Source organism: Pipistrellus hanaki, assembly GCF_964339955.1.
Source record: "Pipistrellus hanaki genome assembly, chromosome: 14".
Taxonomy (NCBI): Eukaryota; Metazoa; Chordata; class Mammalia; order Chiroptera; family Vespertilionidae; genus Pipistrellus; species Pipistrellus hanaki.
The window spans coordinates 11,197,476-11,215,776 of NC_140516.1; the positions used below are offsets into that span (position 1 = coordinate 11,197,476).

The following is an 18,301-nucleotide window of genomic DNA, read 5'->3' on the forward strand; positions in this document are numbered from 1 at the left end:
ACTCCAAGTTGGGGTCTCAGCACCCTGAGCTTTGGGGCACATCTTTAAAGGAAAGGGGGCTGTGGCCCTAGGTGGAGTGTGGCTGCCCTGAGCCCTGGTGCTTCAAGAGGCTTCTTAGCAGCCAAGGGAACCCACCCTCCCAGCACCACCTGAGGTCCTCTCGAGTGAGGGTGCCCCCGCGCTGGGGCCAGCCTCTGCACCCATATGGGAAGTGCCATGAAGCCATGGCTCCTTGCCCTCTCCTTTGCCCACATTTAGTTCCTATGCTCAGCTCAGCTTACAGTGCCTGCTGAGTGTCCTCTCGGTGAGGAAAGGAGGGTGGGGAGGGGACAGCTCAGTCAGGACGGTGGAGGGTGGGGGGGATCCAGGCTGGGAGTTCCTGGGCTGGGCCACTCCTGTTCTGAGACTTTGCATTGCACAGGGTGACAGGTTCTGCCTGTGTTTCCTCCAGGCTGATCTGGCTTCTCAGGTGGTTACCCAAGTCTACTGTCCTCCAGGGCCAACTCCAGGCCCCTTCCTCCGTGAAGTCCCCCTGACTGCTCTTCCACCTTCAGGGCTGGGCAGCAGCATTGTGTAGACTGGGATCAGGAGTGCAGGCTTTGGGCTAGACTGCCTGGGTTTGTATCCTGCTTGCCTCCTCAGTAACTCTGCCACGACTTTAAGCAAGTCACAGGGGGGAGTCACCACCAGGCTGCCTGTCCTTAATTTTTCTAACTCTTAGTTGCCTCCTTTCTGAAGTGGGGCTGATGGCAGCCTCAGGGCTGTTGTGGGGACGAACCGAGACAAGCTTGCACGGTGCTTACACACCCAGGCACTAATGGTTAGTGAGGCTCAGACGGCCCCGCAGTTGTCATGGGTAACTGGGTGACCTCGTCACGCTAGTACGGCTTTCACCTTAGGTCACCAAGAGATTGAGGACAGGTTGGAAGGTCTGGTTTGACCATAATTGCAGCAGCTAACAGAGTGCGGGCTGGGCAGGAGCTGTTTCAAGCCCTGCCTTGCCTATTAATGCAGTTGGTCCTCTATGAGGTAAGTGCTCCTATTATCCCATTTTACAGATAAGCACATGGAGGGCGGGTGGGAGAGCCTGAGTGACTTACCTGAGGGCACAGAGCTGCTGAGTAGCAGAGTTGGGAGTTGAACCTAGGCTGGCTGGCGCCCCATCGGCATTCTACTCATTACCGCCTTGATTTGCAGACAAGGGCCCAGGCGCAGAGTGGGGCAGGGACTTGTGCAGGGTCTTGGCAGGTGAGCACCCTCCGCAGCCCCAGCTTCTCTTCTTCCCACCAGACCCAGCCTAGTGCTGTGCCGATGACCTGTGAGCCCCCCGTGGGCTGTTTGCAGGCTGCAGTGCCTCGGGTATGAGCTAGGAGCGGGTCCAGGGAGGGCAGGTGGTCTGGTGGTGACAGGCCTGGCAGCCTGGTAGAGCCCCAAGGGGTGGCAGCTTGCCCCCTCCCTTTCTCCTCAGATGCTCTGGGGAGAGGTGGTGCACATTCTCCTGGGACCTGAGCTGTTTCAGGGCAGCTGACGGGCCAGCCTCTGTGCACCCTCCCGGGCTGGCTCCCGGCTGGAACACGTCTCTCAGCGCTGCAGCTTCCACATGAGAAAGCGTGAGTCACCCCGGCCTCTCGGGCTCCAGGTGAATGGAGCCCTGTGTGCGGGACGAGCCTCTGTCTCTCCCAGGCCCCACAGGCTGGTTACCGCTCATGTGATTTTACTGGAAGTTCTTTTGAAGAGGTCTCCGTGACCCCGTGGGGCTGAGTCACAGAGTAAACAATGTGCAGGGGCCCCAGTGCTCTCGGGAAGGGCGCAGACAGTGCGTGGCCTGGGCCCAGCCCGGAGTGAGCGCTCTCTCTGGGCCTTCCACCTTGACGTCGTTTTTGTTCCACCTGCTGGCCCTGGCCAGCCACGGACCCTGCATTCTTTCCTGCCTGCGGACCAGGCCTGGGGCTTGGCAGAAATGCAGGATCTCAGGCCCCACCCTGATCTGCCCAGGTAGAACCTGCACTTGGGACCAGGGTCCGAGGTAACTCCTACAGTCCAGAACCCCTCTCTGGTTCCCACGCCATGAACCCCTGGGGCGCACGCCCTGCTCTCCTTTGCTGGAAACGTTTCCAGATCATCAGCTTTCTCCGGGCCTGGCAGGACCTCTGTGCAGGCGTGCACGAGGCTGCGGGCATGTCCTGAGGGCAGTGCTTGCTGTCTGTGGGCATGGGGGCAGGGCAGGGGGAGTGCGTTCGCTGGGCCTCTCCTGGGAGTGGAGGGTGTGGAGGTGTCTGAACAAGTGGGGTGCAGGTGTCTCGGACATGGCCGAGCGTGTGGGGCTGTGAGGGGCAGAGGCTGCCTGGGAGACAGGACTCCTGGTGGCCTCTCGATCTGATTGCGAAATCCCAGAGGTAGAGATGACGCTTGACACCCGCCCCTCAGAAGCACCGGCGTGGAAAGGAGACCACGTGGCTCCGGAGGAGCGTGACTCCTGTGCCCGTTCCCGAAAGTCCTGACCACACAGGCCTTTTAAGACCACAGTAGCCGCAAAGACAAAGCATGACCAAGACAATGTCGTCTTCGGGCCCTTCCCATCCCCCGGATGACGTCCGAGGCCCTGGGAACGTTGTAAAAGCTGGACCCTGTCCAGTTTTCATCGCTCCTTGCCGGCTCCCAGGAACCTTGCCAGCCGACTCGGGGGTAGCGATACCCAGAGATGCAGGCAGAGATGTCACACCGTCCCCGGGTCAGGCCCCAGACCTCCGGCAGGACGGACAGGATGGACGGTGGGGACAGGGGAGAGGCACAGAATGGGTTGGTTGGCCAGTTGACGCCCCCAGCTGGGGTGGGAGATGGGCGGGGAGAGAGAAGGCTGCCTGCCAAGTTTAACAGTGGAAACTCGCCACAGGGAAGGAGAGAGACCATCTGCAGAGGAGGGGCTGTTTACTGGAAGATGGGGCACTGCCGATGCCAGTCTGAGGAAGGAGCGAGGCGTTCCTGCAGGGAGCGCCCAGCAGAGCACGGGCGCCCTGTCCGCCAAGCTGCAGGCAGGACTGGCTTGAACTCGGAGAACCTGGAGGTGTGAGTGGGGGCTTTTCTGAGTTGGCGGCTTTTGAAAACAGTCCACCAGCCTACCAGCTGGCAAGCCTTCCTTGCCCCCATAAATGAAAGAAATAATTGAGAAAATGGCGATTGGGTTTAATAATAGGCATTGTACTGCCCTCTTGTTCTTTTGAAGATGTCATAGTCTGCCTGAACTGCATCTGACTTTATTTCATGGATCCCTACACACCACTCGACATTTCTGATCTGGGAAGAGAGATCATTTGAGAAGTTTGTGATGCTCATTGTTTAAAACAAAAAATGCAGAGGTGTTGAATGGACAGTAAAATAAATTCAGTGTGGGTTGAACTTCAAATACAGGAGGTAGCCAAAACCGGTTTGGCTCAGTGGACAGAGCGTCAGACTGCGGACTGAAAGGTCCGGAGTTCGATTTCCGTCAAGGGCATTGGTTGCGGGCACATCCCCAATAGGGGGTGTCCAAGAGGCAGCTGATAGATGATTCTCTCTCATCGATGTTTCTAACTCTCTATCCCTCTCTCTCCCTCTCTGTAAAAAAATCAATAAAAATATATTTAAAAAAATACAGGAGGTACTTTTTTGAACATTGCTATTCATGTCTTAGTAGCTCCAGGGAATTTCAGGACTGAATAGGGTTTTCTGGTTCTAGCCTCTTTCTGATGGTGGCAAGACCCCTCTGGTTCCCAGCCAGGGCTGCTTGGGGCAGCACGAACTGCCTGGCCACCCTGGCCTGGAGCTTTCTCCAGATCCCCCTGCTGTTCCCAGCGCTGCTGCGGGAGACCATGTGGAACCAATGGAGTCCCTTCTGACAGTCCTACTTGAAGACAGAACACCAACCCAGCCCCCAACTCATTCTCTTCAATCCACGCGTAACACCTGTAGGTTCTTCAGAGAGTCTCACAAAATGTGATAATGAGGGCACTGGTCTTTCCTGGCCACTGTTCTAGTTTCTGCCATTGCCAAAGTCCCCCTTTTCTTCTCTTCGTTCTCTCTCCTTTCATCTGTTTTCGTGTGGGTACACCTGCTGGCTCAGATGCACCGCTTGTCCATCTTTCTGCCCTCCATGTGTGGTCTTTTTCTTCTCCCCCCCAATTTTCCCCTTCCCCTGGGGCCTCTCCTGCTCCCTCCCCTCCTTCTCTCCCTCTCCTCAGTCTACTCCCATCTCTCTTTTCTCCCCCTTCTGAGTATGTGTGGCATGTATGGGATGGCTAGTCAAGAATCAAGTTGGGAGTGAACCCCTTCAATTTGGCCCCACATTTCTGGTCCTGGAGCCCTAAAGATTAGTTCTTGGCCACTTTCTGACACTTAAGTCCTAAGGCTTGTTCAAAGGCTTTATTGCTAAAATCCCATCCTGGGCTCACCCACCATGCCCAGTACACACCCCTCTTCATTATAGTTCTTTTAGTTCCAAGAAGAAAACATCGAATTCCTCCATTATCTTGTTTTGATTGACCTGCCATCTCTGCGCGTTGTGCTTTTTTTAAACTCCCAGTTTAGTCTCTCAGTCTGTTTACCCTCTTAATTCGGTGTCACCCATAGTCTTGATAAGCAAGGCACAGCTTCTGTTTCCATTCATCAGTGGAGTGTGGAATCGCTGAGGTGGGGCAGGTGCAGGACCCCGTAAGACTAAGCCGCTTGACTGAATGCTTCATCTTCTAGACCAGGACAGAGTTTCAGAAAATGGAAGTGATTTGCTCAGCATCACCCAGCTCCTCATGCCCGGACACAAGCTGAGTTCAGAAACTGCGTTTCCGGTTTGGCTCAATGGATAGAGTGTTGGCCTGCGGACTGAAGGGTCCCAGGTGCGATTCCGGTCAAGGGCATGTACCTTGGTTGCGGGCACATCCCCAGTAGGAGGTACGCAAGAGGCAGCTGATTGATGATTCTCTCTCATCGATGTTTCTAACTCTCTATCCCTCTCTCTTCCTCTCTGTAAAAAATCAATAAAATATATTAAAAAAAAGAAAAGAAAAGAAAAGAAACTGGGTTTCCTTACCCGGAGGTTTTTCCTGATGCTAGGCGCGAATATCCTGTCTGAAAATAATGGAATTCAAACCAAACCATATTGGTTTTGTGTCTGTAGCCAGGAGTTGTGTGTCTATAACATTGTGTTGACAAACAACAACAACAACGAAAGGTGCTACTCCCTGGCTTCGAGGGACAAAGTAATTGCTCCAAACTTGATGAGTAACTTTTATTTTTTTATTTTTATTTTTTTAATTTAATAAAGCTTTATTGCTCAGATTATTACAATTGTTCCTCTTTTTTCCCCCCATAGCTCCCCTCCACCTGGATCCCACCAGACCCTCTACCCTTACCCCCTCCTCACTTTCCTCATTCATAGGTGTATGGTTTTTGTCCAGTGTCTTCCCGCACCGCACACACCCCTTTCCCGCAAGAATTGTCAGTCCACTCCCTTTCTATGCCCCTGATTCTATTATATTCACCAGTTCATTTTGTTCTTCAGATTTTTTTATTCACTTGATTTTTAGATTCACTTGTTGATAGATATGTATTTGTTGTTCATAATGTTTATCTTTACCTTTTTCTTCTTCTTCCTCTTCTTAAAGAATACCTTTCAGCATTTCATATAAAACTGATTTGGTGGTGATGAACTCCTTTAGCTTTTTCTTATCTGTGAAGCTCTTTATATGCCCTTCAATTCTTAATGATAGCTTTGCTGGGTAGAGTAATCTTGGTTGTAGGTTCTTGCTATTCATCACTTTGAATATTTCTTGCCATTCCCATCTGGCCTGCAGAGTTTCTGTTGAGAAATCAGCTGACAATTGTATGGGTGCAGCCTGGTAGGTAACTAACTGTTTTTTCTCTTGTTGCTTTTAATATTATCTCTTTGTCTTTTGCTCTTGACATTTTAATGATGATGTGTCTTGGTGTGGTCCTCTTTGATTTCCTTTTGTTTGGGGTTCTCTGTGCTTCCTGGATTTGTAAGTCTATTTCTTTTACTAGGTGGGAGAAATTTTCTGTCATTATTTCTTCAAATAGGTTTTCATTATCTTTCTCTCTCTCTTCTTCTGGCACCCCCATCATTCTGATATTGATATGCTTGAAATTGTCCCAGAGGTCCCTTACACTATCTTCATATTTTTGGATTCTTTTTTCTTTTTGTTTTTCTGGTTGAGTGGTTTTGTTTCTTTATATTTCAAATCTTTGACTTGATTCTTATGATCCTCTAGTCTGCTGTTAGATCTCTATAATATTTTTTATTTCAGTCAGTGTATGCTTAATTTCTAGTTGGTCATTTTTTATACCCTTGAGGGACTCGCTAAAAGTATTGGCCTTTTCTAGAAAATTATTTAAAAACCTATAACCGTGGTTTTGAACTCTATATCGAGTCGTTTGCTTTCCTCCATTTCTTTCATTTGTTACCTGTTTCTTTGTCTCCTCATTTTGGCTGCTTCTCTGAGTTGATAGAGTGGCTTTGTGTGCTAGGTGTCCTAAAGGGCCCAGTGGCTCAGCCTCCCCAGTTATCTAAGGTGGATACTCTTGGTGCACCCCTTTGTGAGCTATGTGCAGTCTTGTTGTAGTTAAGCCTTGATTGTTGTTGGTATCACTGGGAGGAATTGACCTCCAGACCAATTGACTGTGAGGATCAGCTGTGTCTATGCTGGGAGAACTTCTGTGCTGGAGACACTCTTATGAGACAATACTTGCAAAAGCCTCTCTGTGCTCAGCTTGGATGGGATGGAATCTCAAGGTGGAGCAGACAGCATTGGTTTCCCATCAGCCCTGCCCTAAGAGCCCCCTGGGTCTCAGTGTCCTGTGATCATTACTGCAAGCACCTCTGAGGGAAAGCCGACCTCAAGTTCTGCCTGCCACCAGACAGTCCAGTTCCTCCCCAAATGAGTCTAGGTCCCCAGAGTCTGTGCAGTTCACTGCAGTCGAGAGCTTTTGTCTCCCTCTCGCTTGAGAAAGCTAGCTGCACACTCAGTTGCCAGTCTTCCACACGCCCTCATACCTCAGTACCTCTGCCTCCTGCAGGTTCTCTGAGTCTCAGTGTGCTTTTCTTTTTCCTTCTAGTTGTAGAATTTCCACTCAGCCAGCCTTCCTATGGTTCTGGATGATGTCCTATCTGTCTTTTAGTTGTAGTTTTGAAGTTGTTATGCGAGGCAGCATTTTAGGTGTTTACCTATGCCGCCATCTTGGTTTCTCTCTTGATGAATAACTTTTAATAAGGGGGTAGTCACTGGCTAAATTATTAAGGACTGAGCTTGAATACAGTTAGAACTAAGAACAGAGTAGTCCGGCATAAACCATAGGTAATTCACCTATGGTCAATTTATGCTGCTACTCTCTGCATGGAAGCCAGAATTACACTGATACTAATCTGTGGGGACTCCTCACTGCATTTAACCCGGGCATGCTGCTCCCTCGCTGAGCCTTTCCCCAGATGTCCCAGTAGGAAGCCAGCTGGCATTCCAAGTTCCACTCTGCCTGCACATACATCAGCCTCCAGAGCTGAGGCTGCGGAAGGTGAGGCAGAGGCAAGGCAGAGACACCAAAGGCTTGTCCCTGCTGACGGCCCTGCCTGTCTGGCCCTTGGGATTCGGTTTATGGCCCCTGGTTCAGTGCTGGTTCTCAGCCTGGCCATGACTGAAGGTCATTTGGTCCGGCAGTAGTCTGGCGTATAGACAGGAGGCCCCTTGGGGTTAGTAACAAATGCTCTCCCTTTCTGCCCCCAGGCTCCACATACAGCGTCTTGTCCATCATGCCCTCTGACTCCGAGAGCAGCAGCTCCCTCAGCAGTGTGGGTGAGTACCACCTCCCGGCTCCTCCTTCCTGCAGAGCCGGCGGGCCAGGGTCTGGGTGCGAGCCAGGGCAGCCCCGGGTCCATGGGATGGGAAGCTGGCCCTCACCTTTGATATTACTCATGGGCTCATCTTCTGTTAATTCATTTTCATTTTCTCGTCAGTAAAGTGTCATCTTTGTATAGAGGGCAGGAATTTGGCTCTGGTCATGAAAGTGTGGTGGGTGCCGAAGGAGGCACATGTTTAGCTGTTTCTTCACTTGTCAGGGCACAGGACTTCTCAGTGAGCTCCCCTGTGCCCCACCAAGGCCACCCTTCCTTCAGGGAGATTTCCATTCAGGGAGGAGAGTCTCTCACCAGAGATTCCAGAGCTTGTGGGGGGTTAGCGGGGGACAGGCCTTGCTAGCTGTGTGCTCTCGGGGTGACAGCTGAGACCCCTCCAGGTGCCAGAGTGGGCTTGGGATGTGGTGGTGACCACAGGTGTGATCCCCGTGCTTGTGCATCTTAGGGTCTACGGGGAGGCGGCGGCGGGGATGGACAGTTACACAACTGTACAAAAAGTGAGGCCAGAGTGATCAGAAGGGAAGACAGGTACAGTAGGGGTACTACTATATATTCATTTGCTATGGCTGCCATAGGAAGTACCAAGACAGTGTGGCTTTTATGACAGAAAGGGATTATCTCACAGTTCTGGAGGCTAGAGGTCTGAGGCCAAGGTGTGGTATTGGCAGGGCTGCACCCCTCTGAAGGGTCCAGGGGAGGGTCTGTTCTGGGCCTCTCCTGGCTGCTGGCGGCTGCTAGCAGTCTTCGATGCTCCTAGGCTGGTAGGTGCATCACCCAGTCTGCCCAAGCCTTCTTCCTCACATGATGCTCGCTCTGTGTCTCTCCAGTTTCTCCTCTTAACGGGACACCAGTCATATTGGCTTAGGGGCCCTCCTTACTCCTCCACTGTGACCTCATTGTAACTTGATCATATGTAAAAACCGTATTTCCAAATGAGGTCACATTCACATTTAGAAGGGATTAGGACTTGAGTATCTTTTTGGAAGACAAACTTCAGCCCCTCACAGGTTCCCTCCTCTTGTGTAGGGCTCAGGGAGGACTCTTCTGGGACCATAATTCAGAGCTCCTGAGGCTCTATCACGTTATCCTTCCTGCTCTGGGAGACACATTGATTGCATGATGGATTGCCGGAATTTCGAACTTGGGACTGGCTTTCAGGAAGCACATGGGGTGTGCAAGTGGGATGAGGAGAGCAGTGAGGTGCGGCTTTTGTAAAACTGTGACCTGGTTGAGTCCTGAGTTTATACCCGTGGCCTCCTCTCTCATGCTTCACCCTTTTCCGGCTTCCTGTTCCTTGGGAACAAGGTACAATGATCTAACTTATTCAGCTGCACGTCCACACTTCAAGGCCTAACCCAGCACCTTTCCTGGGAGCATTTGCATTTTAAAAGGGAGCTCCAGAGAGAGGCCTTGCTTAAACCACAGCGAGCTAGAGCAGGAGGTGTTTTTCCAGACCTCGCATGCCTGGAAGGAGCCTTGCCAGTAGCCCACCATTTAGTTCTGCACACACTGGCGGTCCTTGGGATGCAGGGGTCGGCAGTGTCCCCAGGTCTTGTGAGCAGGCAGAGGGGGAGCACGCTGTGTTCAGATCTGAGTGCTGCAAGACCGGGGTGCGTGCCTCAGGTCCAGCCCTCTTCAGTTCACAGGAACAGGGTTCGCTTCTCTCGCTCTTCTGCATGCAGGTGACGCATCCTTGGGTGCTAGCTCCACTTTTTCACGGGCTGATGTGAATGTCCTCATGGCTGCAGCAACAGGGGTTACCGACTCACACTGCCTTAAACAATAAAGGAATGCATGACCTTGAACAGTAGGAAGTGAGCATCCAAAGTGTGGTGTCCTCCCCCCTCAGTCCAGGTGGCTGATGGGGACAGTGACGTCCATTATGGGAGCCACAGGCCATAGGTGGCTTTTTAAATTCAAAATAATTAAGCCGGGACCGGTTTGGCTCAGTGGATAGAGCGTTGGCCTGCAGACTGAAGGGTCCGGGTTCGATTCCGGTCAAGGGCATGTACCTTGGTTGCGGGCACATCCGCAGTAGGGGGTGTGCAAGAGGCAGCTGATCGATGACTCTCTCTCATCGACGTTTCTAACTGTCTGTCCCTCTCAATTCCTCTCTGTGTAAAATCAATAAAATATATTTTAAAAAATTCAAAATAATTTGCCGAGACCGGTTTAGCTCAATGGATAGAGCGTCGGCTTGGGGACTGAAGGGACCCGGGTTCGATTCCGGTCAAGGGCATGTACCTTGCTTGCGGGCATGTCCCCAGTAGGGGGTGTGCAAGAGGCAACTGATCGATGACTCTCTCTCATCGATGTTTCTATCTCTCTCTCTCCCTTCCTCTCTGTACAAAATCAATAAAATATATTAAAAAAAATAATAAAAAAATTCAAAATAATTAAAATGAAGTAAAATTTCTAGTTTCAACAGTCACGCTAACCACATTTCAAGTGCTGCCTGACCACCTGTGACTAGTGGCTATTGTACTGGACAGAGCAGGTAAAAGGACATCTCTGTCGCATGAACAGTCCAGAGGACAAGAGGGTTGTCTCCTTATGAGCAGAGAAGCCTTCTCCAGAACTCCCTCCGCACAGTCTCCTCTCACGGAATCGCTTGTCTGTGTCCGAACTGGTGCTCACCCTGTGTGGGCCCTGGACCGGCAGCCCTCAGGCACATGTTAGAGATGCAGGGTTCAGGCTCCACCTCCTGCCTGCTATGTCAGAAGCTCTGAGCGTGGGCCCCGCATGTAGGCACCCTCCTGGTCTGGGTTGGGTGGGCCTAACCTCAGCCCTGGCAAGAGAAGTGGAATGTGGGGGCCGGCGTGGACTGGTCCGGGGTGTGGAATGAACGGTGGGGTCAGCCGCGGGAGCACAGGGGCGCCTCCTGGAGAACTCCTCCTGGCTCAGCCTTCGCCCAGTGCCGCAGCCCTCCCTTTCCCCAGGGCCGCTGGCTGTTTGAAACTAAGGAAAGGCAAGAGGAAGGTCTTAGAATGAAAATATCGCCTCTGCTCTTCCATGTTTACCTCCCTAAGGAAGAACATTTGGGGAGAGAATGGCAGTTGTATTCAGCTTAAGAGAAGCTGGTAGATGAAACCTTGAGTATATAACATTTTCTTAAGGTCGCGTCCCCTGGTGGGCGCTAGATCCTTAGGCGGTTTGCCTCGTTTCAGCTCTCCAGCTTGATCCACTGGTACCTCACCATGCCTTTGCCAACTAATGGTTTTAGAGGCTGCAGTGTCTTTCTGTTGAGGTCTCTCCAGGCTGTTCCCTCCTTCCCTCCCTCCCCCCCTCCCTCCTTCCCTCCCTCCCTCCCTCCCTCCTTCCTTCCCTTCCTTCCTTCCTTTCACAGTGTAAAATTTTTATATTTAGAATATGGCAGTGGGACTCAGTTTAGATGATCCCAGTTTTGTTGGCAACATCCAAAACATCATCGTCAGGAGTCAGTCGAACATACTACTTCTCGCCATCAGGCCTCATCAGGGTGCCAACCTTGGCCACCTCAATGTCATAGAGCTTCCTCACAGCCAGTCAGAGCTGGTGCTGGTTGGCCTTGGCATCCACAGTGAACACAAGTGTACGCTGTCTTCTTTCTTCTCCCGGGCTGACTCGATGGTCGGGGAATGGATGACGGCCTAGTGGGCAGGCTGTTTCTCCTGGTGGCTTTTCCCAGGACATGGGGCGGCCTGCAGAGCCTCAGGTCTCTGGCCATCTGAAGGTGGTTGAAGGTGGGTGACGTGGGGATCTTCTTTGTGTGGCTGTGGACGCCTTTTGGCACTGCTTTCTGTGCCTTCAAAGCCTTTGGTTTGGCTTAGGCTTTGGGAGAGATGGGGCTTCTGACACCTTCTTTAGCTTTTGACACCTTCTTCACTGTCTTTGTAAAAAGCTCCAGGCAGTTTTCATTAGCCGAGTGCGGTGGCTTCCTCGAGGCCCTCCTCCATCCCGTGCAGCTCTTTGCTAAGGAACCTGCCCCACGGGGAGACCCAGGGACCTGCCGGGATTGCACACTCGTTTCAGGCAATCCATGTGTTCTCCTTCCCATCCATCTGCACTGACTTCTCATTGTGAACAACTGGGGAAATTTTAAGTAGAGACATTCTTGGGTGGCATTTATAAAATGAGGCTTAGATGTCATACAAGTTGAAGTAACGAGGGATTTCGCATTGAACAGAGAGTTCTCTGGCCTGTTGACAGGGCTGGGGGCCTGAGAGCGTCCTTCATGTCCCAGCAGTGATTTCTTTCTTTCTTTCTTTTTTTGAATTTGTACTATACTCACAGTTGTTTTTTTTTTTTTTTTTCAATATATTTTATTGATTTTTTTTTTTTGCCCTCCTCCCTCCCTCCCAAACATACCCTCCCTCCCCAGAGTTTTATGTCCATTGGTTGTACTTATATGCATGTATACAAGTCCTTCGGTTGATCTATTATCTCTCCCAGATCTCCCTCCCCTCCCCACCGCAATTTGACAGTCCTCCCATTGCTCCACTGTCTCTATATCTATCTTTTGGTTCATCAGTTTATAATGTTCTTTATTATCCATAAATGAGTGAGGTCATGTGGTGTTTCTCTTTCATTGATTGGCTTATTTCACTCAGCATGATGTTCTCCAATTCCATCCAGGTTGCTGCAAATGATGAGAATTCCTTCTTTTTTTATGGCAGCATAGTATTCCATTGTGTAGATGTACCATAGTTTTTTGATCCAATCATCTCCCAGCAGTGATTTCTTGACAGCGCAGCTTCTCATTGACAGGGAAGGTGGAGGCAGGGCTGCACCCCGACTCTGTGTGCCCTCTGGCCCTTCCTTCTCTGGTCCTTTGGGATCAGGGACCTGTTTTCTCTCAGTCCGACAGAGGAATAGAAGCATCTCTCTGCTTGGAGCGTCCGTTCAGTCTTTTAGTGATCCCACTGGGGCCTGGCCCCTGACCTTAGAGTCCAGCCAGTGTCCCAGTCCATCCAGGCTGCTCTAACAGAACGGATGGCTCAAAGACAGACATTTATTTCTCTCCGTTCTGGAGCCTGGGAGGGCCGAGATCAAGGTGCTAAGGCAGCTGCAGTGCCTGGTGGGGCTCATTTCCTGGCTCCGGGATGGCAGCTTCCCACTGGGCCCTACCTGGCAGAGTTGGGAGAGAGCTCTCTCTGGGGGTGGGGTTCCTTTATGACACATTCATCTCATTCATAAGAGCTCCAAACTCATAAACTAACCCCCCCCCCCCAAAAGGACCCACCTCCTAAACTAAACCCCCCCCCCAAAAAAAGGACCCACCTCCTAATATCATGCCTTCGGGGTTAGGATTTCAACATAGGAATTTGGGGGGACGGACGCAAACATTCAGACCTTGGCAGCAGGGATCAGCTACTGGCCGTTCTGCCCCGTGAAACAGAAAGGAAAGCCCGGGAAGGAGCAGCTGTTTCTGATGAGTGCTTCAGAGTGCGTTTCGGGGAGGGGACCCTTCAGGTGGCCTCCAAGGCATGGATGGCTCAGGAAGCCGTCGGTCGGCTCCGCGTGTCTAGTCCCTGGTTTCTGCCAAGCAGATCCTGAGTTTAGGACTCAGGGCAAGTAGCATATCTGGGAGAAGAACTGGGAGCTGGGCAAGGCTGCAGCTGCCGCTTGGAGTCTCACCTCCTCTCCCCGCGTCCTGGGAGGAGCTGAGCTGTGGGCTGCGGGACCAACGAGGCCGTGCCCCTGGGTTCCATAGTCAGGGAAGTGCCCTCCTTGCGTTTCATCAAAGGGTGATGGCTTTATGTGCAGTGGCTGGTGGACCGCCAGTAAAACAAGGAAGGAAAAGCCTTAGCTGGTTTGACTCAGTGGATAGAGCCTCGGCCTGCGGACTGAAGGGCTCCAGGTTCGATTCCAGTCAAGGGCACATGCCTGGGTTTTGGGCTCGATCTTCAGTAGGGAGTGTTCAGGAAGGTAGCCGATCAATGATTCTCTCTCATCATTGATGTTTTTATCTCTCTGTTCTCCCTTCCTCCCTCTGAAATAAACAACAACAAACAAACAAACAAACAAACAAACAAAAAACAAGGAAGGAAAAGCTACGCTGGGCCACAAATGCAGCTTTGGTCCAGACCAGAGGTTCTCCAGCTTTATCAGGCATCAGGATCTCCTGGAGGGGATCACCCAGGGTTTCTGATTCGGTGGGTCTGTGTCATTTCTAACAAGTTTTCTCCTGATGCTCAGATGCTTCAGAAGCACTGGTTCCGCGTCTGGGGCTGTTTCCCCCTGGCCCTGGCTCTCCTGGCTGGAGCGGAGGTTGGCTTGGCTTGGGTTTGCTGTCTGCTGACGGTGATGACCTCGGCCTGCTGCTCCTTTGCTTTTCCCCTGACAGCCAGGGCCTGGAGGTGGCCAGAAAGTTTCCCTGGGCATCCTCACTCCACCTGGCCACATTTGGCCAGTACCAGCTTCCTCCTTGGCTCTGGCACCGTGCCACGGGGCTCTGAAATAGTGCTGCCACCTGTCCAGCTGTAAATAAGACAGGGGCAGCCTTTGGGGCCGGCGGGAGTGTGGTGATGAGGGAACCAAGGACAAAGGGGCTATGGCCAAGAAGCCCACCCAGCTGCCAGGCTGCTCACTGAGCCTCGTGGTCTGTGGGGGTGGGCACCTCAGATGGGCCGACGATGAGGAGGAGGAGCCAGGACTCCTGTGATGGAGACAGGGTTCTGCCCGCTCTGGTTCTGCTGCTCCCCTCATGCCGGGGCCCTGGTCAGTGATGGTTCATTGTCCAGAGTCCAGGGCCTGTGCCAGCTCTCCTGCATCTCCTCCACTCCTTTGAGGCCGTTTCAGTGCGATCACATTCCTTACCCCCTGAATCCCATCTGAGACACGAAAAAGGAAAAGAAAATCTGACTTCCCAAGTGGTTCCAGACTTGGGAAGAGGAAGGGGTGAAGCTGGGGAGAATGGACAGTTTAGCATTTGAGTCCAAAAGAACAACTGTACTGGATAGGAGAGAGAAGTGGCATATGGATTTTTTTTTTTTTGACAACTCACTTTTTATAATATTGTAGAAAATATTATAGATGTTTTCCCCCTTCCCGCCCCCATTAACCATCTCTTCTCAATCTAGCCCCCTGCCCAGGCCTTCCCTCCATTGGCTATGCATGTGTGCAAATACATTCATTGATTAATCTCTTCCCGCTGCCCCCTTCTCTCGGGGGCAATTCCCTCTTATGTTGTTCATTATTTAAGATGTTTATCAGGAATGAGTGACTGGAGAAGGGCTCACAGCTCCCATCTCTGCAGCAGCCACTCCACTCCTCGGATGTGGCTTCAGTTTAGGGCCCCACAGGTATAGTTTTTTTTTAACTTAATTTTTCTGTTAAGGCATAAATTGCATACAGTAACATTTATTCTTTTTAGCACATAGTTCAGTGAGTTGTGACAAACTCATGACCATTTAACCACTGACACAATGAAGATACAGAACAGTTCCTTCACCCGAAACATTTCCTTCTGTGGCTGTCGTTTGCCTTCCGCCTTCTACCGCCCGAGTCTGGCAGCCACTGACCTCTTCCTGCTGCTGGAGTTTTACATTTTCCTAAGAATCACGAATGGGATCCTGTAGTACAAGCATGTCAAAACCATCGACTGCGAGTTTGACATGCTTGCTGTAGTATGTAGCCTGGCTTCTCTCACATGGCACACCCCGGCATTTGTGGTTTCCTTATGCTGTTGTGTATATTGGTAGTTTGGTCAGTTGTCCATTCATTTTTACTGCTGAGTAGTACTCCACTGTAGAAATGCTGTTATTTATCCATTCACCAACTTCTTTCTACAAACAGTTGTGTGCTGGTTTTGGGTAAAACTAAATGTTCATTTCTCCTGTGTAAATAGGAGAGTGGATCATGAGTAGTACAATAAACGTGTGTTTAACATTATAAAAGGCTATCAAAGTGTTTTTTAAAGTGGCTGTATCATTGTGTATTCCTACCAGCAGTGTTTGAGAATTCCAGCAACTTTGTCAGCATTTGGTGTTGCTACTTTTTAAAAAATAATTTTTAAAAAACATTTTTATTTCATGGAGGAAGGGAGAGGAAGAGATAGACGATGAGAGAGAATTATTGATCGCTGCCTCCTGCACGTCTCTTGGGGATCAAGCCCACAACCCGAGCATGTGCCCTTGGCTGGAATTGAACCCAGGGCCCTTCAATCCCAAGGCTGATGCTCTATCCACTGAGCCAAAGCAGGTAGGGTTGGTGTTGCTACTTTTTACTGTCAGCTGTTCTGACACAGGGACTTGATAGTTGTCTTCACTACTTGCAGGTCTGCTGTGTAGAAAAGGAATTGCAGTTGTACCTTGTGGCCCTTTGGGGCAGAGCGAGGGTCAGTGTGGGAAATAGCCTTTAACTCCCGCAGAGAATCACTCCGTGGGGGATGGTTGGATGGGCTTTGTGTGCGGGAAGGAGTGTGCTCCCTCACTGTGGAGGGTTCAAACAGTCCTGATGGCCATCTGGGGGATTCTGCTAACGATTTGGATGGGAGGGCAGCAGCATCTTCCAAATTCCTTTCAACCCTGAGATGCAAGTAAAAGGGGAAATCCTTATTTTCAGTTGACTGGGATGGAGTGTGTTTTCTGCAGTACTTGCTGTTATTTTGGAACTTCCTGGCTTAGCACATCTGGGGACGCTTCCCGAGGGCCCGGGGCCTCCTCTGTCCCCCGCCTTCCTTACTGCGAAGCCCAGGGGCGCCCAGCCGCATTCCCCGTCATCAGGGAGCAGCTGCCTGATGGCTGGCTTCTCAGGCCTGGGCAGCCTCACTTTTGTGTGTTTCTGTGTGCTCAGCCTTGGGGCAGGAGAAGGGGCACCAGTGGCACCCCTGTCAGGAGGCCGTGCAGCGCAGGGGGAGGCCCTGGCTCTGGAGTTAGAGCTGCGTGTTGCGTGGGGTCCGCCGCTTTCCTAGCTGCACAGTCTCTCTGGACGTCATTTTCTCATGGGGTGGTAATAGCACACACCTGGGAGGGTGCCGTGGGGATGAAGGAGGTCAGGATGGAGGGTTTAGCACAAAACCCAGCGCCAGGCTGTGGTGGGCAAACGTCAGCACTCACTTCATCGTCTGCATGATCCGCTGCCCCAGACCCTCACCCTGCAGAGACGGACCGGAGGCCGTGGCTGTGCCTGGTGACAGAGCTGATGGTCCCCGCTTTCTCCTGCTGCTCCTCTCCAGCTTCTGCGGAAGCCAAGGGACGCACACACCTTGTGTTGCTTTATGTGTGACGGGGGGAGAGTCCTTGATCTCCCTGGAGGCAGGTCTCTGCCGCTGGTGGCTTTCCGTTCCCTAACCTGAGATATGATGCTTCTCGGATACTCGGTGCGCTTGGGCATAGCACCGAGCGGCCGTTCTCAAAGCAGGGCCAGGTCTCCTCGGTCTCCTCAGGGGCAGTGAGGTCCAAACCCTTCCTCAGTGACACGTAGGTGTCACTTGCTCCTCCCGCTCACACACTCGCTGTGGGTGGGGCTTTCTGAAGGCCTGCCAGGGCGTGCCATCCTGCACGGACACGAGGTAAGCCAGGCACCAAGCGGCATAAGGATGCCCCGCCGTGCTGCTCTTCTTGCTGCGTTTCTTGTTTTGTAATCGAAAGGGTCGTTCACTTTTAATTTAAAAAAAAAAAATCTTATGTAAATCGTTAGTAGGTGTTTGCTTATTTTAAAACTGGATTTTCAGAATTTGTAGTTGTAATTTCTAATCTGGTAGGTAGTGTTAGGCAGATGTCGCCCATGTAAACAAAGGCTCTTTGCAGTCCTTAGTCATGTGTGAGAGTATAGAGAGGCCCGGACATCAAAACGTTTGGGAACTTCCAGGTCAGGCCTTGGCTGTGGGGTCAGGGCCGCAGAGGGAGGCTCAGTGCTGTCATCTCTGGCTCAGTGACCTGGGCACGCTGCTTAGCCTTGACGAGGTTGGGTGTCCTGAGCTGTAAGAGGGGAATGACAGTGGTATTTTCCTTACGGGGAGTGGGTGGGGTAATGCATGGAAAGCATTTCAGAATGCCGGGCACGAAGTAAGCGCTGCTCATGGCTGTCATTTGGGAGTCAGGGAGGCGTGGTGGCAGTGTGCGCGCCGAACCTATTGGAATTGACGAATCAACCTTGCCGGTCCTCGATTTTCTCACCTGTAAAATGGGGTGGCAATCGTAGGGCCCGCCTGGGGTTGTTGGGAAGCTGGAGTTAATGTCTGGGACATCTGTGTTGTTTGCACTGTGAACGTCAACTCCTTCCTTTCCGGGTGCTCTCTGAGCCTCTGCATCCCACTCGCTGAGGTTTGCCAGTCTTCCACGGGTAAGTTCCCCCGGAGTTCAGAGGGTGACTCATGGACATCTCCCGGAGGGGCACCGGACACATGTCCAGAGGAAGCCCCACTCGTGAAGACCCGGCCGTGGGCTCACCCCATAAAAGGGACTTCATTTGCCAGAGAGCGAG

The 18,301-nt window shown here is 51.6% G+C and overlaps 1 protein-coding gene across 2 annotated transcripts in view; it reads left to right on the forward strand.

The window, feature by feature from the left end:
- DLG5 (discs large MAGUK scaffold protein 5) overlaps window positions 1-18,301 on the forward strand; it is a 109,250-nt gene that overhangs the window by 40,023 nt on the left and 50,926 nt on the right. The window contains exon 2 of one of the 2 annotated variants that reach the window (XM_084903658.1): window positions 7,767-7,835. The exons of the other annotated variant lie outside the window; for it this stretch is intronic. Within the exon in view, the coding sequence (XP_084759784.1) occupies window positions 7,767-7,835 (69 nt within the window). The remainder of the gene's footprint in view (window positions 1-7,766; window positions 7,836-18,301) is intronic. 2 annotated transcript variants of the gene reach the window in all.